At 39.4% G+C, this 21,555-nt stretch overlaps 1 protein-coding gene across 1 annotated transcript in view; it reads left to right on the forward strand.

Annotated features, from left to right (window-relative positions):
• The window catches only part of Cep112 (centrosomal protein 112), a 423,208-nt gene that overhangs the window by 22,922 nt on the left and 378,731 nt on the right, over positions 1 to 21,555 (forward strand). Inside the window, exons 5-6 of the mRNA XM_059272022.1 lie at positions 18,764 to 18,857; positions 20,358 to 20,435. Of these exons, the coding sequence (XP_059128005.1) occupies positions 18,764 to 18,857; positions 20,358 to 20,435 (172 nt within the window). The remainder of the gene's footprint in view (positions 1 to 18,763; positions 18,858 to 20,357; positions 20,436 to 21,555) is intronic.

A 21,555-nucleotide genomic window follows, 5' to 3' on the forward strand; every position in this document is an offset into this window, starting at 1 on the left:
GATTGGTATGTAAAATGAGTAAAAATTTTCTTAATAAAAACTATAATGTTGGGAAGTGGTTAGATGGGGGGATCTACTAGTAGGTATGAAGTAAAGCAAAGATCTTGGAGTAGTGGTTGGGGGTTTTAAAATATGATTTCTGTGAGATACTATGGAGGTGAACAACTTTGGCCATTAATTTGGCCCAGGACTTAAAGATACCACCTCTTTAGTTATAGTATCAAGAATAGACTTACATACTTGTCTGTGTTTTAGACTATAGTGGATTCCTAGAAGATGAATCACTGTATTGGTGGGATTATTAATTGATTTAGTATCTTGTTCAATTGTTTAAAAAAGTGTATATGGGCTATCTTGGAAAGATATGAAAGATTTATAAAGATTTAAAAAGTAGTAGAGGTATAGTGAACTATATTTGTGTATAGAAGCGTTTTAAAGAGGTGGGGTGTGTGTGTGTGTAAAATTACTAAATATCACCTTTGGTTAATGGGACTTGCCTGGAGTATAGAGATAATAGCATTCTTTTTTGTATACATGTTTGTTATTTTTATTTAGTAAGCACACATTTATATTTTTATAGATACTGTCAAATTGCCTTCTAAAATACCAAACTTTTATTAAGATGTTTGGACATACAAATTTTTAATATTAATGCTAAAATTAATAAATTTAACTATGTAACAAATATGTCTGTAGATGTAACAAGTCTGTATATAGATTTAAACATAAGAAGGAAACTTTCCTTGATGAGTACATTGCAGATTTTGTGAATTCCACTTGTTTTCTAGTTTTTAAAGCAGGAAAGCCAAGTGAGGGCATTTGTGCTGTTTTGGGAGTGCCTAAGGTATGTTAGGTACTGTCTGGACACTTGTTCTAAGTTCCCTGGTTTGATCCTCTCTGTAGCCTGAGGCATTGCTCCTTTGTGTTTGTGGAGGTAGTAGCAGCCTCAGAAGGCTCACACAGCATTCCCAGCAGTGTGTCTGGTACTGGAATGCAGGTTCATGGATTATGTTTCCAGGATGCCTCTAAGCTTTAGGTAGCTTAGGCAGAAAATATGGAAATTTCATTTTTTCCTTAAAAGTTTAATATTCATGTAGTATTATGTGTATGGGTGTTTTGCCTGCCTGTATGCATATGTATGCACAGTGTGCATGCAGTGCCTGTGGAGGGCAGAAGAAGGCGTCGGGACCCTAGTAAGAGCTGACACGTAGGTTCTGAGGATGAACCTGGGTCCTCCGGAAGAGCAGTCAGTGTCTTGACTGCTGAGCCATCTCTCCAGCCTTTTGTCTGCTTTTTGGTCCATGCCACCTCAGCAATCCACGCAGTTCTTCCCTTGTCCATTGTTGTTTCCAGACTGAGCTGAAATGAGGAGGTTTGCTGTGGTTCAAATTCTACTTCTGATACTTGGCAACCATCTGTCCTCAGACGAGTTACTTAATTTCTCTAAACCCAAGTTTCATCATTTTGTAAAATGGGGTTTTCTGGAACTCAGTGTCAGAACAAAGTGGAACAATACATGTGGAGACTTCAGCATAGGACTTACTGAGTATCAGTTGCGGCTACTGCCATCCTTGGCTTGGTGGCTGCTGTTAGCACAGTTCATACAGGGACTCACTTGTCGTTGTTTGACTGTTCTTTTGTTTTGTAGTGATGAAATCCTCTCAGAGGATTATCTCAGATCCACTAGTTATCAACTGTTTTTAGCTTCTAGAAGTCATCTTGTGTTCTCAAAAAAGAAAAAAACAGTACTCAGGTGGAAAAATTCTATTTGTAACTGTACACTATCAAAAGAAGTTGTTGTCGTGGTTGTTATTGTTGTTTATTTATGAGACAGGAACGAATGTATCCCACACTGGCCTCGAACTTCCGGAGTAGCTGAGAATGAGCGTGAGTTCCTGACCTTCCTGCTTCTGTCTCCTGGAGTTTCAGGTGGGTGCTTATGAACTTATGTGGTCCCGGGGATCAAACCCAGGGCTTCATGTAGGCTAGGCAATCATTCCACCAACTGATCTGCATTCCCAGCCCTGTAAACTAGGAAAAGTATTTAAAAGGTGATTTGCAGGAAGCATATTTATTCAAGGGACTTAGTAAGTCTTACTTTCCAGGATACAAGGAACACAGTGTGGTGCACTGTGCTATACAGACATTTGCAGCTACATAGTAATGCGTAGATGCTATTTCATGTCATTCTGTATTCTTTTCATGCTCTGTCCCAAAGAAAGACATAAAGCTAACAGGTTTCATTCTTACAATTCTGTGAAAGAGGTTTAAAAAAAAAAGAGTATTGTTATTTCTGTAATTTTCCAGTGAAATATGATGTTATCTGATAGTTTGTCTTCAAGGTGCAGTTGAATTCTGGCATAGACAAAGATGGAAAAGAATACCTATTTAATAGCACTTACTTTTATTTGAGAGTTTAATTAAATGTTGGGAGTTACCATTTCCGGCTTTGTGTGTGTGTGTGTGTGTGTGTGTGTGTGTGTGTGTGTGTGTACACGCATATTCACAAGTACATGTTTATGTGGTGTGTGCATGTGTGTATGTAAGCAGGCAAGCATGTATGTTTGTGCATGTGGGGGCCATAGGTGGATACTGGGTCTTTCTCAACCCCTTTCTACTCTTTTTCTTTCGAGACAAGGATTCTCACTAAACTAGGGTCTCTTGCTGAGCCTGGAGTTCACTAGTTGACTAGGCTGGCTGGCCAGTACGACCCTGGGGACTGTGTCTGCTTCCAAAGCCCTGAGATTTCCCTGCTGCCTGCCCGCTCTTTATATAGTGCTGGGGATGCACACTCAGGTCACCATATTTGTATAGCAGGAACTCTACCAACTGCACCATCTCCTCAGCCCTACAGTTTCTAGTTCTTTTAGAATAAAATACTTTATACCTGTATGAAAGTAAATCACTCAATAAAAATATTACTACATTAAAGTTTTTCACTTAAGAAAACTGGGACAAAAAGAGTTAGAGAGTGTGCTGGATAGTTTTATGTGAACTTGACACAAGCTAAAGTCATCTGAGAGGAGGGAACTTCAATTGAGAAAATGCCTCCATAGTATCCGGCTGTAGGGCATTTTCTTAATTAGTGATTGACGGTGGAGGGCCCAGCCCATTGTGGGTGGTGCCATCCCTGGGCGGGTGGGCCTGGGTTCTATAAGAGAGCAGGCTGAGCAAGCCATGAGAAGGAAGCCAGTAAGCAGCACCCTTCCATGGCCTCTGCATCAGCTCTTGCTTCCAGATTCCTGCCCTGCTTGGTTCCTGTCCTGACTTCCTTTGATGATGAACATTGATTTGGAAGTGTAAATTGAATAAGCTCTTTCCTCCCCAAGTTGTTTTGGTCATGGTGTTTCATCACAGCAACAGTAACTCTACCAAAGACAGAGGGTGAAGGAGATTAAGGTTGAATACATTCTGGCCTCTGAACACTGCTTTACAGTGGAGGAGGCACATCTCTTCTACTTTTTGTAGAGGAGTTTCATGTTTGGTGGGAAAATGCATTTCTTTATCTATAATTTTATAAGGAGTCTAGATATTTAAAAATCCTAAGTTTGTCTACAAAATCAACTAACCTGGACTCATAGGGGCTCAGAGAGACTGAACCAACAATCAGGGAACCTGCATGGGACTGCCCTAGGCCCTCTACATATAAGTGACAGTTGTGTAGCTTGGTCTTCTTGTGGGACTCCTGACTGTGGGAGAAGAAGTTGTATCTGACTCTTTTGGAATCCTTTTCCTTATACTGGGTTGCCCTGTCCAGCCTTAATATGAGGGGAGGTGCCTAGTCTTACTGAAACTTTATATGCTATGTTTTGTTGATATCCATGGGAGGCCTGTCCTTTTCTGAAGAGAAATGGAGGAGTGGTGGATGAGGGGAAAACAGAGGGGAGGTGAGAGAGACTAGGAGGAGAGGAGGGTGGGGAAACTGTGGTCGAGATGTAAAGTAACAATAATAATAACAATAATAAATCCTCAATAGGAAATTTCTAGGTTTGTTGAAACATAATGACATACATAAATTTCAACATATCAAATTTAGGCTAATTTCATATCAATTGGAACTTACCTTTTAACTTTCATTGGGTCAGCTAAATGATATATGTATTCATGCTTGTAAGAAAGGACTTGGAGAATAATTATCCTGCTTTAAATGATTACAAGGGACTATAGTTTTTGTATGTTTGCTTTCATGAGGGTTTCCATGGCCTATTTGATGGTAGCTTTTAGTTTGAAATGAGGAATATAGCCACAGTCTGTCTTTATGGAAAATGTGCTTTGCTTTACAATGATCCTCTTCATATGTGGTTTCAAGGAATGCATTGTGGCAGAAAGCTGATATTCTCTGTGCCCTTTAAAAAGGTCTCCCAGTGTAGCTAGAATTTCCTTTGTATATGCAGTTTAATAGCATGGCCAGCAGAGGGTGATGAAGTACAATGAAGATGTGCTCTATTGACTATGTTGCTGTATTTGAAAAATGTTTTGCTTTTTTTTTTAAATTTGAAGATTATTAATTTGAATTTTTGTGTACTCCAAAACAGCAGTGTAATCTTTTTCTTTGTCAAACTCTGTTTTATATGGAGATGACACACTATAAATACCTTGCTGCCTGATTTAGGAGTAGGGATTTCGCAGGGAGTGAGTCAGTACCTTTTTCTTTCTTAAAGAGTCTATGACTGTTGGCATCAATGTGATAGGATTCATATTCACATTCAGTAGAGCCTCTTAAATATTATTCATAAAGAAATATTCATTTAATTTAAGAATACCCTTGGTGTTTGGGCAAAGATACATTTGATTGTAGCAATGGCCAATAGAAGTTGTGTGTGTGTGTGTGTGTTTGTGTGTCTGTGAGTGTGAGTGAGTGTATGTGTGTGTGTGTATGTGTGTGACACTGGTAATATAGTAGGTATTTTTCTCAATGGTTGTTGAGTGTTTGAAATGAGGCCCAGGAGCTGAACTTTGCATTCTGTGCTTAGTCTTGGCCAAAAGACTGAGAACCGGTGAATTTTACATTCTAACAGATTTAAATGGATGTATGTGATTAGTGGTCACTGTGATGGACATTGCAGTTCTAGATCTGGGTCGTTTGAACCATTGTAGAACCTGACCTATACAGAGAACTACTGACATGTTCTCTGTCCAGTGGAAGTGTGGTGGCCTGAGTCTAAGATTAGGCTCTGTGATAAGGGCTGGTCAGCCAATGGGGACCTTTTGTCTACTTCTGTGTTGCTCTTGGACACACTTTTTGTTGATGATAACCCATGAGCAGCATGAGTTGCTTTTCACTGGTAAGTCTCTGGCTTCTGAGGACCTCTCACTGACAAAAATGTCAGCCCTTTCCACCAATTTGTTTGGGCAGAACAACTAGTATGGAATAAGTCTGAGTACTTTGATATCTGAATATACCTTTGATGGTCTCTTATTCAGCTCTTGATATAAGTGTACTATAAGAACAAGTAGTGAAAACTGCATCCCATAATCATAAACTCCCTTTGCTCCTCATCAGTGTTGAATGTATTGAGTATCATTCTTAGATATTCACCAATGCAGGCCAAGTAGCAGCACTTACTTTCCCCACTGCTGTGCCTCATGCTATTTCTGGAAACCAGAGACTCTTACTTCCACAGGTTTGTTTCTCATCTGCAGTTTTTTTTTCTCTTTGTCATCTTTGTGTTAATGCTTTAGTGCTTCAAGTGTTTGGCATTGAACCGAGTCCTAAGTACCTGCTGGGAATGTCCTCTACTGTTGGTGAGTTATAGCTATACATGCTACCATGAACATTACGTGTGTGTGTGTGTGTGTGTGTGTGTGTGTGTGTGTGTGTGTGTGTGTGCGTGCAAGGTGGAGGCCAGAGGTCAGTTATTTTCTTCCTCAATTTTACAGGATCAAAAATCACCTTGGAGACAAAATAAAATGACCATATTGCTTCAAGTAGTGTACCTGTTAAATAATTTCTGAGATTTTGGTACCCTCGTAGCTTCTTTTTCTTTAAGATTACTTGCTGTCTTAGTCGCTGTTCAATTGCTATGAAACACACCATGACCAAGGAAATTCTTATAAAAGAAAGTATTTAGTTGGGGGCTTGCTTACAGTTTTGGAAGTTAAGTCCATTATCATCAGGGTGGGGAGCACACACATATGGTGCTGGAGCAGTAACTGAGAGCAGCATCCTGACTTGCAGGGGGGTGGTGCGTGTATTCCAGACACACCTGGGCCTGGGTCTGGCATGGGCTTTTGAAACCTCAAATCCCACCCCTAGTGACACACTTACTCCAATAAGGCCACACCTCCTAATCCTTCTAATCCTTTCAAATAATACCACTCCCTGGTAACTAAGCATTCAAATATATGGCTTTTGGGGGCCATTCTTATTCAAACCACCACACCCAGGCAATTCTTGTTTTATGTTTCCATATACATTTCATAATTAGTTCATTCTGTTTTTCATATATACCTCTGTTGAGAGTTTTGATTAGAAATGGGTTAAATAAATATAACAATTTAGAAAGAATTGATGTTTTTATAATATAGAATTGTACCAGGAATACTCCATAAGTAATGGTGTCCATTTTTATGGTTATGTAGTGATATCTTGTGGTTGTAATTTATATTCCCTAATGTCTATTGGTTGTATCTTTTCATGTGTGTATTGAACACTGCATGTCTTCTCAGAGACATACCTATTCCACTCACCCAGGATACAATAATGAGATAAGTGTTTCTAACAAGAGAGAGCTCGTGGAAGGTGCAACGGAGTCACTGAGTCTAACAGCTCTGAGATCTAGATGGGCAAATGCTAGATGTTCTTTTATCACATTTCAAGACCCAGAAACAATTCTGTATAGCATGGAGTACTTCTCGCTGGCTCTCTACCCACCTTGTGAGTTATTCTTTCTTTTTCAGTTGAGTCATTTTCCTAGTCTGTCTTTTTCAGAAGCGTTTTTTGGAGTCCAGTGGCCTATTTCATCTGCACTATCTTTCAGTCCAAGACAGTAATGATTTGCTGATAAAATTTCTCAAAAACCGTATAGATATCTTGTGCGTTTCTTTTGGGTTCAAACTATTAGAAGTCACATTTAATCTCTCTTAGAGATATGTCATTTTCACCTTTGAGTCTTGGCTAAGAACACTCAAGAGAAAACCTCAGTGGCTTCTAGGGGATCTGTTGCCTGACAGGATCTGTGAAGCACACATTTTTATCTTTTGAAAGGGCTCTGCGTGTGAATGCATAGTATCACCTGATGACTACTTTTGATCTTTTCAATCTTACCAAAAAGTTTTACACTTGCAAGTCTGCCTTTCTATCTAGGCAGTGCTCAAGTCTTGCTTGAATGCCATGTCTTAATTTACGGACTTTTGCTGGTATGAGAAACTGGGAATGAAAATTATTTGTTTGTAAAGGCTACAAGCCCTATGTTGGGAATGTTTTTAGCATGTGCTTGCTGGAACTAGAAACCTTGCTTACTTTACTTTTCTTTCCATCTTTTCTGCTTCAGCTAAAATAAGTTAGTTGCCATTTTAGTATTTACCTGGAATTTTCTTTAGTCTAGTATTAAACAAACTTATTAAAGATACTTTCTTATTTTCCATATTAAGATGATATTTGGCAAGCTTTTTGTCTTTCAACCATGTGGATTGGCTTTTTGTTCTGTGTCAAATACCATTTTCTTCCATGTCCTTCCAGCCTTCTTCATGATAGTGCATAGTGTAGCTGAAGTTTCCTCTCTGGGTCCCGCCAATCCCCGGCAGTCCGACAGCCCGACAGCCCACTTATAAAATAAACACACAGACACTTATATTATTTACAAACTGTATGGCTGCAGCAGACTTCTTGTTATCTAGTTCTTTTATCTTAAATTAACCCATTTCTATAAATCTATACCTTGCCACGTGGCTCGTGGCTTACCGGCATCTTCACATGTTGCTTGTCATGGAGGCGGCTGCCAGTCTCTCTCACTCAGCCTTCCACTTCCCAGAATTCTTCTCCTCCTTGTCCCGCCTATATTTCCTCCTGCCTGGCTACTGGCTAATCAGTGTTTTATTTATTAACCAATCAGAGTAACACATTTGACATACAGAACATCCCACAGCAGCATAGGTCCTTTTAGCTTCTGCCAGGTCCCTGTCCTAATTCTAGACTGGATGCTTTAGGTTTTAGTTAATGAACTGCTTCTAGGAACCAATTTATGTCTTATGGGTATATTACTCTGTGATGACCCATCTTAGCAATTAAAAGGACAGTGATTTTATTGCTTTGCTTATGTGTTGGCTAGATTCAACGAGGCCACTCTCCATGTTTTGATCTGGCCTGCACTGATCTGGGAACTAGACAGAGCTGTAATATTGAAAATAGTTGCATCCTTCTCTGGCGTCTTGGTGGTGGGATAGTTGGATGACTGGTGTCTTGGTAGTGGGGTGGTTGGATGGCTGGCATCTTGGTTGTGGGTAGTTGGATGGTTGGCAGGCCGTGCTCACCTCTGAAGACTGGGATCATTTTACTATGCTGAGCCAGAGTTTTCCTTGAATTCATGTGACTTTTCCATATGGTCTTAACTATGGCAGTCTTTTCTCTCCAGTAGGGTATTCAGACTACTTACATGGGTGGACAGCATCTCCAGTTATGTAACAAAGAATTCTCCAGGGCCACCTGAAGGGTTTCTCTTAGCACTAGTGGAGTGTCAGTTTGGTGCATTTTAGTAAGTAAAATGAATCACAAACCCAGCTCAGACACAGTGTAGAGGGGCTATACAAAGACATGAAAACCAAGTAGTGTGAGTTACCCCATCTTGGGATACTACGAATTCCATGTCTATCACAGATAACAAGGTCATAACAATTTAGTTACTAAGCCACCATAAACTTGGTTTAGGGTTATGGTTTTGAAGCTGTGTTATGTTTGTTCATGTGTGTGCTCGTATGCACACACTGTGTCTGTGTGTGGAGGTGAGTGATTGATATCAAATGTCTTCTTGTGCATGTATGTAATGTTATTTTTTTTAATTTTTTTTGTGGGCAGGGTCTCTCATTGAACCTGGAACCCTAGAGCTCACCAACTCAGCTAGACTGGCTGGTCAGTGAGCACAGGGTAGCTGCTGGTCTCCATCCCCTAGCTCTGGAGTGACAAAGTGTCCCACTGCTGAGGATCTGAATTCAGATCCTCACTCTTGCACAATAGTCTGTCTCTCCAGCTGCATTTATTACAGTATGTTTTGAAAATCATTCTCTCCCTGTCTCTGTCTCTGTCTCTCTCATACAAACACACACACACACACACACACACACACACACACACACACACACACACACTGCTGAGTCCTATGTATATATGCTTAGGACTGATCACTTGAGATCGGATAACCTATGAGAGGCTTCCCTGGAAAAGACAGATTTTCCCTCTCTCAGAAGCCATTAACTGTGGCTCTTCATAGAGGGGTGGGACCTGTGAGATTCCTCCTGTGGCTCATGAGGTTAGGGATCCTGAAGGAGAACCTACTGCTGCCCCTTTCCTAAAGGTGTGCAATTACTAACTGCATTTAAACACTTATCCTTATACCCACAGATCTGGGGTGTAAGGATCTCAGGAGTGGGTCGAAGCTCTCACCTCTCAGCACATGGAGACCACTCCAGAAATCCATAGCTGGTCAAAATGCAGTGCACAACGGCAGTCCGGTTCCTAACTCAATTGATTCAGCCACAACACAACCTCTCATGCACAGGGAACATCATGAAAGAGGGGGCTGGGAGACTGTAAGAGGCAGAGGACTGCGATGTCTTCTTCTGTCTGTAGCAGAGCAGCTGCTCCTGTGAAGTCTCAGCAGTGTAGCTGCCTAACTCAACATGCACAGTGACCATACCTGCTCAATCTTTTCTCAAGACCAAGGGTCTCCATCTTAGCTTTTGGTTTCTTGGTGAGACTGACTTTGATTTCCTCTTCTCCGTAGTTAGACTGTACTGTTTTTAGTTATCTCAAATCAAAACAAAAGTCAAGACAGGACTTCAGTTTCCATCCTTTTCATACATCTGCATCTTCATTCTAGGCAAAGGTCCAAGTCCAAAGGTCAGTCTTATGGCTCCTCTTCACCACGCAGTCTCCCTCCCTCCCTCCCTCCCTCCCTCCCTCCCTTCCTCCTTCCCTCCTTTCCTTCCTCCCTCCCTTCTTCCCTTCTTTCTTTTTTGAGGCAGTGTCTCTCTTCTAGTTAGCTTCATCTGTCAACTTGATACAGTGCAGAAATACCTGAGGGAGTCTCAGTGGGGTTATTGTCTGGATCAGATTGGCCTGTAGGCAAATCTATGAGGCTTTTCTTGATTGCTGATTGATGGAGGAGGGCCCAGCTTTCTGGTTGGTACCATCCCCAGGCAGGGTGTTTTGTTCTTATACGTTAGAAACTAGGGAGCAAATCCATAAGCAGTGTGATCTTCTGCGGTCAGTCCTGCCTGCAGGTGTCTACCTTGAGTTCCCTCAAAGATGGACTGTGACCTGCGAGTGTGAGATGAAGTCAGTTTCCCTCCCCAGATTGCTTTTGGCCGTGGTGTTTATTACAGCCACAGAAAGACACTAGAACAACCTCACTCTAACTGAGACTGAGCTGGAAGTTTGTAGCCCAGGCTAGCCTTAAATTCATGGTGGTTTTCTTGCCTTAGCTTTTTGAGTTCTGAGATTACAGGCATATCCACCATGCCCTGGTATGTAATCTATGTAATTTAGAATAGCATTTTCATTGCTATATTAAAAATTATACCAGTTTCTAGTTTTTTTTCTCCTTTTGGAATTCATATTATCCCAGTGTTAAAACTATATTCTTTTAATTGCTATAACTTTCTCCTAATTTTGAAATCAAAAGTTTCATGCCTTGAGCTTTACTAGCTTTTCTCCAGATTGTTTTAATTATATAGAATCTTTTTAGGTTCTGTGTAGATTTTAGGGTTATATTTTATATTTCAATGAAAAAAACCATCAAAGTTTTGATGTGTATTGCTTTGAGTAGTATAAATGTTTTAACAGCATCAATCTTTCAAGCTCATGAACATGGAATACATTTTTATTTATTTATGCCTTTTTTTTCCGTTTTTGAGAGAGGGTTTCTCTGTGTAGCTTTGGTGACTGTCCTGGATCTCACCTGACTCTGCCTCCCTAGTGTTGAGATTAGGCATGTGCCACTGCCGTCTGGCTTATTTGTGCCTTTTATCAGTGTTATATAGGTCTGGCACATATCTATTTGGTCACATTAATTTCTAGATACTTCTAGATAATTTCTAGGTAATAACATCTGGATACTGTTATAAGCAAATTTCCCTCCCCCGCTGGCTGCTGCACGCATAGCCCACATTATTCTTTAGCTCGTTGCATGGCCCAGGCTGTCCTTGAATTTGTGTTGCTCCTGCCCCTCCTGCCTCACACATGATACGGATTTTGCAGTCTGTGTATTTCCAGGAAAGTTTCCATTTTATCTAGGTTTCCAATATGGTGGCATACAACTGATGACAGTATTCTCTGGAAAACTTTTTTGTTTCTGATAAACTGCTTGTAATGTCTCCTCTATAATGTCTAATCTTACCTGAGTCCCCCACCCTTTTACATTAGTACCTGTAGTTTGTCATTCTGGTGATCTTTTCAGAAAATTAACTCTTGGTGGTACTGATTTTTCTATAATCCTTATTTTTTAAATTTCTGCTATAATCTGAATATTTTCTCCTGTCTGTAGGCTTTGGGTTAAGTTTTTGTCTGAGTTCTGAAGGTGTAAATTTAGGTTGTTGACTGGATTTTTCTTCATTGTTTAGACTCGTGTTGCTGGAACTTTTCTCCTCAGCATTGCTCTCACTTCATCTTGTCCATTTTATTATGTTGTAATTTTTCAATTGTTTCAGTGTTTTCTAAATTTCTTGCTTAATTTTTCTTTGATCCATTGGTTAAAGTGTGTGTTGTTTAGTTTCCCAGTTTCGCATTAGCATGGCCATTTTGTGACGTGCTTTCTAATGGTTTATAGTTCCTTTGTTAATTTCTTCTTTTATTGCCTTTCTTTGTGATTTGATTGTTTTTGGTTGTTGCAGTATGCTTTGATTGTTTGTCTTTATGTATTTTATATTTACTACATTAAAAAATTACGTTACCACACAACTTGCATAAATCATGTTCTAGTTATACTATGTTACAGTAGTCCATTTAACCCCAGTTTTACTTTCCACAGTCTTGGTTACTTATAGTGAACTGTAGTATGGGAATAGTAATTGGAAAATTCTATTTTTTTTTCAGAGATAACCATCCATTTTTTTATATTGTATAGTGATCTAGGTAGTATGATGAAATCTTGTGCCATTTGCTCCATCCCAACATGGATCTCTTTGTTCTGAGCATCTGTGGTGTGTTTGATATGCCATAGTTCTTTAGTAGTAGTGGCTCTTAGTGCATACAGATTTAGTACTTGAAGGCATCCACTGGGAAGGGCTTGGAAGGAACGTGTGTATTTTGAGTTTGTGATAACAACTTTGACTGCATACAAGAATTCTTTACTCTTATTCCTTTCACACATTTTTATTAATGTTCCAGTTTTCACCTTCTTACATTATCTATCATTAACAAATTACTGTAGTTTGTAGTTATTTGTAAGATTTATGTCTTTATACTGCACTTGAAAACAATGAATTTGCTAACATAACATTAATGGACTAATCTTTATTTGCCTGTGTAATTGTCTTTACTGGTGAGCTCTACACTTAAATGCTTATTCATGTTGCTTATTAGTTTCCTTTTGGCTGGGGAAACCCCTGCTGCATTTCTTTTAAGTCAGCTCTAGTGACAGTGTACTCCTTCAGCTTGTGACTCTGTCTGGGAAAGGCTTTGTCTTTCATAGAGGAAAGCTTTGCAGGCCATAATATTCATGGTAGTCCATTTTTTTCTCTTTCAGTCCTTTGAATATATCATCCTACTCTCTCCTGGCTTGTCAGGGTTCTTCAGAGAAGTCTCCTGGAAGTCTTGTGGCGGCTCCTCTGTATATTAGTTACTTTACTCTTTTTTATCTCAAAGCCCTCTTTTGACAGTGTGATTCATAATGTGTTGCAGCATAGCTCTCTTTTCATTTGGTTTGTTTGGAATTCTTCGAGCTACATAAATCTGGATGTCCTTTTGTTAGCAGATTCTTGTAAGCAGTCTTGCTGCCCATTTCTGCTTTTTCTTTTTCAATACAACAATGCACGATGGTCAGCTTGATGATACTTTGCAGTCCCTTATGCTTCCTTTACCGCCCCACCCCCATTCCTTTTTAGTTTTGCTTCTCAAACTGGATAATTTCAAATGTGCTGATTTTGGAGTTACTAATTCTTTTCTGTGTACTTCTTAATGGATGATGTTGAGGCCCTCTAGTTAATTAAAAAGAAAGATTACTGATTGATTTATTTATTTATTGTATGTGTGTCTCTCTGTGTGTGTAGGTACATGTGTGTGTGGATGTGGATAACTGTGTGTTTGAAGGCCAGAAGAGGGTGTTGGATCTCTTGGAGCTGGAGTTGAGGGGTGTTTGTGGGACCTTTGGCTCATTGTGTGAGTGATGGGATACAAATGCGAGTCCTTGTGATGGAGCAGCTAGTGCTTTTAACTGCTGAGCTATCCATCCAGCCCTCCCTCTAGTTCATTTTTTAGTTCAGTTTTATATTCTTTAGTCCCCATTTTTGTTTTTTCTTTAAAATATTTCACATCCAGTTATTTAAATTTTCATGCTCAACTTTTCCAAGCCTATTGACCATTTTGGTGATATTTATTATGTATTTTTGACAGATTTTTTTTTTTGAGTCTCGTTCCATAAATCAAGCTGACCTAGAACTCATTTTGTAGTCTAGGCTGGCCTCAAACTAAAAATAATCCTCTTGCCTCTGCCTACTGGGTGCTGGGATTACAGGTATGAGCCGCCATACTGGCTGCAGGTCATTCTTAGACTTCTGTTTCTTTAGTGCTTGTTTCAGGAGATTGATTTCTTCCTTTGTTTGGGCCATCATACACAATCCTTAACACTTTGTGTTGGTTTCTATGTATTTGGAAAACAATCCTCACTCCAGTCTCTGGACTATTTCTTTGTACAATGGGAGACCTTTAAGAATTGCCTGGAGCAGAGATTCTGGGGCCATTGCAAACCTTTTCTGTGGATGTGCCCTCTGCCTTTTATGTGCCCCCTCCTGAGGATTATTTTGCTTGGTTTTTCTTGTTCTCATGAGCTTGGAACCTCTCGTTTGCACTGGTGCTGCTCCTGTACTCTGGGTCCTCTGGAGCAGTAGCACCAGGGCCCGACTGTGGGTCCTCTGGAGCAGTAGCACCAGGGCCCGACTGTGGGTCCTCTGGAGCAGTAGCACCAGGGCCCGACTGTGGGTCCTCTGGAGCAGTAGCACCGTGGCCTGACTCTGGGTGCTCTGGAGCAGTAGCACCAGGGCCTGACTCTGGGTCCTCTGGAGCAATAGCACCAGGGCCCGACTCTGGGTCCTCTAGAGAAGTAGCACCGTGGCCCAACTCTGCCTTTCTCTTTTGTCTTCCCTTGTGCAGCTAGGTTCTACTTGACCCCATCAGAATATCACAACAGGTTAAACAAGTCCCTTGAAAAGCTCCTGAAAGGGTTTGAAGATCAGACATATTCTTGTCTTCTCTTTCCCTTCCAGTGGAGTCTTGAACCAGAGAAAGTGATTCTGTCTCTGAATGCATACCAATCTAAGGCAATAGCCTTTGTTCTTAGTAGCCCAGTCATCTGGAGAAGTCTTGAACCAGAGAAAGTGATTCTGTCTCTGAATGGATACCAATCTAAGGCAATAGCCTTTGTTCTTAGTAGCCCAGTCATCTGGAGAATTCTGGTCTCATCAGTGCCTACATCATCCTTGGGCATCCATCTGCAAGACCAGAGTGTTAGGTGTGTGTCCCAGCTCTTTCCCTCCCTGAGAGAAACAGAGTTTGGATAATTTAGTTACTCTGTGCTGAGCTGATGGGATGGCCTGACTACTGACTGCATGTGAGTGTTCTACCAGTTCCCAAACCTGACACTCTTTAAGAGCTCAGATTCAGGTGAGACTGGAATCAACTCAAAATCAAATCTTCCAGGTGGCATCTGGGAAATCAGTAGGGTGCTGTGCAGCCTTTCTCATTCCTCCTCACCCTGGGTGAAGCTGGGAGCTGGAGATCCCATCCACCATCACTTGGAGTTCTGTTGGGAGGAGGAATTATGTAAGAAGATGGAACAGATGTCCCCTTCTACCTGCTTTAATGATGTGCCTGCGCCCTTGCCTTTGGGGTAGGAGCCTCTTGTCTGGTGCCTCAATGGCTCACACTGGGAATTGGTTCATGAATTGAGAAAGGAAGCTCTGCAGATCCCCACTTTACCATCTTGGTGGCATTACTTCTTGTAGAAAGTTTCTTTTGTGGCGAACATTTAATTATCTTCCTTTGGGTTTTAAATCCCATTACATGAAACATTGCTTAGCTTTTTATCAGTACAAGGCAAACCTACATTCGCTGGTATTTGGAATACTTTGACAGGTTAAATATTTTAGTTAGTGCTAAGAAAAAGTAAAAGGGAAAATATGTATATTCTCTAGTTTTAATAGTAGTAAAAAGCATGTCAGGAAAGGTTACTAAGATTCCATAGGTGGAGTTTCTCTGTGTCTTGGCAGTTACTCCCAAATAACCACACAGATACTTATTATTAATTATAAATGCTTGGCCAATAGCTCAGACTTATTACTAACTAGCTCTTACAACTTAAATTAACCCATTTCTGTTCATCTACATTCTTCCATATGGCATGACCTCTCATCTTTCATCTTGCACCTCCTCTTTCTTCTCCATGTCTTGATGGAGACTCCTCTGATTCCTCCCTTCTCCTCTCTGCATTCTCTCTACCCCCAAAATCCTGCCTAGCTATTGGCCAATCAGCTTTATTAACAATGAGAGCAATACATTTTCACAGTATACAGAAGGATTATTTCACAGCAAGATAATAATTTTTTTCTCCCTGTTAACTCTGGCGCCCTGGAATTAACCCACCCCTTTACTAATTGGGCACAGGTACACCCATACATTATTTTGCTATGACCGTGTCCTATGTACCAGTTGTATACTATGCAGTCATCAGGACCAGGTATTCTGTGGGGCAGCAGCACTTGTTGTGCACAAAGAGACCTGTAGGGTTGGCTTTCCTCCTACTCACTGTCACACTGTTCACTCTGACCACTAGTTCAGTCACTGTAAATTTGAGGCTGTCTTTGTACATACCTAAGAGTTCAAGTTAGTTGTATTTCCAGTTGAAGACAGCTTCATGGTGTGGAATAAAACTTCTGGGCCTAGTATCCATTTCTTATGCCAGGTAGATTTTAGCGACGGTATTGACCTCCTCCCTACGCTGGCTTCTGCATGTCTCTGCTGTCCTTGGCCTTTGTTAGGGGCCTGTTTTAGGAACTTCTTACTGAGTTTAGTTTTGGATATGTTGAACTGGAGGTAGTGGTGTTCAGTTTGTATTTGTGATGGAGTTGGAGGCTAAGAGTAATTTGAACCAGGTTTGCAGATTTGGTAAGCAAAGCTTCCCCTTGCTATTTGAAATACCAATAGTTTATTGATTGGATTGACCAGGAAAAACAGAAAACATTAAAATAATTGAGGTTAAATGCAGAAGTCTAGGACCATCACATGTATTTGGTGGGAAGAGAGAGAGAAAAGCTACTGAAGGGTAGGTTGAAGGACAGGTCTGAAGGGTAAAATGAGTGAAAGTCATCTTGTAGTTACTTGAAAAATAAATGACAAGTTGGGGTAGGGATCTTTTCAGAAGATTTATTGTGAAGGGAAAACAGTTACTTGGTATCTAGGAGCAGGTACATGTGAATTAATAGTCTGTCCTTTTATAATGCTCCTGTGCAATAAATAGATAAATGTTTCAGGCTTCCTTTTTATTAATATTTTCTATGAGAAGTACTTTTAATATTTAACCATTTTTCAATTTTTAACTAGAGCTCTTTTTATGATTGTTTAATCAATTCTCAAAAAAGAACGGGCCATTGCTTAGCATGTCAGGTGTATCCTCTTATAAACCAAATTTGAAATGCTTGTCCAAGTTCAAGCATATTGACTAATGAAGTTATCCTCAAATTATTGCCTGTCTGTTTTTCTCTTCGCTTTTAACTATTTTATTTACACAGCTGAGAGGCTGTATAGACATATAAAAAAATCAGTGGTTTTCTTCAATACAGCTTGTCTAGATATTAAGCATTGCTTCATAATGAACCCAAAGGTTGCTATTTTGTTAGTCTTACTTTACCCTAAACCTTACATTACTTTAGTACTGTCTTTTTGATCTAGTGGTTTGCCTTTTCGGGCATTCATTTTAAATTTGCCTTGTTTATTTATTGTGTTTGTGTATGTGTGAGGGTGTGTGTGTCACAGTATTCACATGGAAGTTAGAGGAGAACTTTGTGTAACTGGGTCTCTTTCCCCCTTTGTGTGGGTTCTGGGACTCAAACTCAGGCATGCCCCTACATTGATGGCAGCGAGCATATTTTTTGCTCATCTGTCCCTTCTGTCATTTTCAGATATTCTTATGGCTTGAAGCTTGTGAAGGAAAGAAATTCTGATGTAGTTTATGGTTGAACATTAGTTATTTAAACTAAATATATGGATGTCCTCCCAACTTACCTTTGGGAAATAGGTTCTGAGAAACTGTAGGTTTATTCATCCTTATGTATGCTCTTTGTTCTGTACTCCCATGCTGATGACAAAGTTCAATGAATTGTTTATTTCTAGGCTTTTCTCTTTAATATAATTTTCAGAGTGTTTTCAAATGCAGTAATTATAGCTGCCAAACCAAGACTGGCAGAGTGTTTATGCTTACTAGTCAGTTTCTGTTTCCTGTCTGAAGCTGTTGCTCAGGCTGTAGTTATTAAATCATGTATGGAAAACTGTGGCCTAATGTGTAATATTAGAAAACAGTGTCTTATAGGATATTTCATAGTAGAGAAGAGCCTTTTGGTAACATCTGTTAAAAGAATTTCCCTTTTCTAGACTTACATTTATATTATAAAATATTGATGTGTTTGGGTGTTCGGTCTACATGCATCTCTGTGTAACAAGTGTGTGACCTGCTGTACGTGGATGCCAGAGGAGGGCAGATGATTCCCTGGAACTGAATTAGAGGTGATTGTGAGCTGCCATGTGGGTTCTGGGAATTGTCCTTGGAACAGCAGCCAATGCTCTTAATTGCTGAGCCATCTCTCCAGCCCTAGACTTACAGCTTTTTGCCTGAATTAACAACAGCTATTTTTAAATTAATAGCTTCTGGGTTCTGTGGTTTCTAATATGGTTTCAAATTAATTGAAACTTTAAGCAATTGGCAGTTTTGTTATTTTATATATTCTAAGATTTCATCTTGAATGTAACAAAATTTGCTAACCTAAAGACAATGTTTCTTTAAGAATGTATATTTCATTTACTCTTTCCTTAACACTTGGGAAAAGGAAAGGAAGAGAAATGATTAAAATACATGTGGTTAGAATCTCCCTTGAAAATAGCATTTGTTTTTAAGGAAATATATGGCCTTTATGTGACATTTTACTTATCATTTAATGTAAGTGAAATAAAATATGAGAAGTACAAATGGTTATTCATTTGTTACGTGAATGTTTTTCTTCTGTTGAGTGAATCAGCATTAATATGAACTATCATCTCATTTATAAAGGTGGGCAATGCTAGCTTTGGGTATTCTCTGTCCTCTGAGCTCTCCATAGTTTAACAGTTACTATTTTGGTCTCTCAGTAGAGAACAGTGCACTGAAAAGCTTCGAACGAGGTCCCATTCCATGAGTCCAACTTATGGAGAAGACAGACAACATATTACTTCAAAGATCTGTGTAAGATCAGATTTTTACTTCTATTGGTTCTATGTTTTAAAAAGAATCTCACAGTTTGTTTCATATTGTTAAAGTTCCAATTAGTATTTAAAGTCTGAAGTTAAAAAATGAAGTGTGAAGGTTCTGGTGGATGTCCAAAAGAGCATTGTGATTCTGCTTGCTCACTGATGCTGAACTATGCTGGCCAGCCCATCATTTCTCCTGAGCACCAGAAAGTGATGTTGAAACATCCTATTTTTCATTCCTCTTCTCCTTTACTCAATTCAGTAATCGAGTGATTAGATTCCCAGTGATCATAAAATTAAGAAGTGAATTAATTTATAGTGATGAAAGAAATGCTTTTTAAAATAAAGATAAACTGTTTATATATTCAGATACAAATGCCTCTCAAATCAGTGTGCTTATCATAGACTGATTTGAATAAACTGTGTAAAGGGAGAAAATGTTCTTATGTGTAGTCATTATTACCTAATGCTGGCTGTCTTAGGTTATGTGACTTTGAGTTACAAGGAAAATCATGAGTTTACAAAAAGGCATATAAAAGGTCAGGGGCCACCATTGGAAGTCATCTCAAATTGTTAAAGGTAGAAAGAATAGAAACTCCTTGCTTTATTAACAGAGACTAGGGAAATTAGTAGAGTGTCAGACAGTGCTTGTTTTCATTGCTGTGTTTCAGTGTAAATGTCATGGGTAGATCCGCCCAGTGTTTAGCAGCCAGGTGCTCCTAAAACCGAAGCATGTCCTGGCAATAGAGCCTAGCTCAGAAGAAAGTGTCAGGGCTGTAAAACAGTTGTTACTCTATTTGGCTGCACCTAGAGTTGTCAGATCATTGGTCATTTCTCTGCATAGCTCCTAGGCTGTCTTTAGTTGATTAGTTTTAATTTGGTTGATACATGTGTAATACTATGAATTATACAGGAGGAAAGTAGAATCACATAATTGCATTTTCATGATGCGAGTCTCGAGTTTATTTCTCTTTTTGTACAGTGTATTAGTGAGAATTAATTTAAGAACAAAGGGTTTCTTGGCCATCAACACAAAACTTCTCTGTTAACTAATTTTAAGGAGAGTAAATAATTCATCTTTTCAAGTTCCCCCCTGCTTTCAAGCTACTGTGGTACACCACAATTAAAACGCTTTGTGGAAGAAACTTAAAGAGAAGAGTCTGGATTAATTTTTGAAATATTCTTTTGATTTTTTTTGAAATCTAGTTACTTTGTGAATATATTGTTAAGGCATCTCATTGCCTTAAGCATCTGTACTAAACAGTCATTAGTTAGAGACTAGTTTAGTTGTCCTCTGTGGGCAAGACCACATCACCAAGTAAGTACACAAACACTCGTTACTTTGAATGACTTATAGTTTGTCTTGTTTTCTTTTCTTCCTCTTATTCTCCCCTCCCCCATTTTCCCTTCCTCCCTTCTCCTTTATTTCTTCCATTGTTCCCTCTTTAATTTATTTTTCTCCTTTCTTCTTACCTTGTTTTATTTTGTATTTCAGGAAATTCATTCAAAAAAGTCTCCAATTTCTTTGGATGAGAGTGACATTGATGCTCGCCTGAATAGTTGGAATCTTGGGGTAAAACCAGTATTTTTTTATATACATATCAATGTGGCAGAGTCATACTGTGTATAGAAAGCATCTTAACTAATTTAACTCTATTCAGTGAACATTGGTTATTAAACATTTATTACTGTTTTGGCCCTGAAAGAATTTTAAGTAAGAGAACATTCCAAAGAAATGTAAAATGTCCTTGGCCAACTTTCTTGTTGATGAAATAAGTCAGGCACATAAAATAGCTAAATAGCAATTGAAGATGATATATTACAAAAATACCAAACTAAATTATACACAAAGTAAAGTAGAGTTGCATGTCACTTAACATCCTACATTCCATATCATCGGTGATTTCCTTGCTGTGTGTACACGAACCTAGATTGTGTAGGTTAACCACTGAGTGTCACCCTCATGACCTTATCAAGAGGTGCAGTAAAGCAGGATGTATGAGGGCACTGATGGCTTAATAGGACAACTTAAAAAAAAGTCTTTGTTTTCTTTCCTTCCTTCCTTTTTTTTTGTAAAGAGGTAAATGAAAGGTATGGTGCCTATGATATCACTTCACTGATGGAACTTTTCAGTGCTATACTATGGAAGCATCATTTTACAAGTGCTTTGTTGTTCATGATGTTGTTATGTGGCTTGTGAATGTGCTGTGGTAGGGGGGAAAGAAGAGAATGAGAACATGAAGAAAGTCATTCAGATTAAAAAAAGAAAAACACAAGGAAGCTTCAGGGAATGAATTGCCATGATGGACAGAGATTTTCATGTACAAATGTCACTATGGACATAGGTTTCTTTTTCAGGTTCTTGGTTTAGTAGATACAGAATTTAAGAATTGACCCAGAAGGGAATTTGAAGATGATTAATTGGAGTCCAAGAGGGAAAAGGAGCCCTGAATGATAGGCAAGGCAAGCTAGAGATCTTGGCAGCTACCATGGGTAAGGAGTAGGACTAGCTTTGTCTAGAATTTAGGAAGGGGACAGGTCTACAGTGACAGTCTGTGAGCAGCTGCCTTGTAGGGCCATGTCATTTATAAAGAGCCACTTATTCCAGGGGATGTCTGCATACTGGTGTTTATGTGCCCAGATGGAACCTGTGAAACAGAGGGCGTCAGAGGACTCCTGGGCATTCCTTTTCT

This window comes from Peromyscus eremicus, chromosome 8a, assembly GCF_949786415.1.
Source record: "Peromyscus eremicus chromosome 8a, PerEre_H2_v1, whole genome shotgun sequence".
In the NCBI taxonomy this organism is placed as follows: Eukaryota; Metazoa; Chordata; class Mammalia; order Rodentia; family Cricetidae; genus Peromyscus; species Peromyscus eremicus.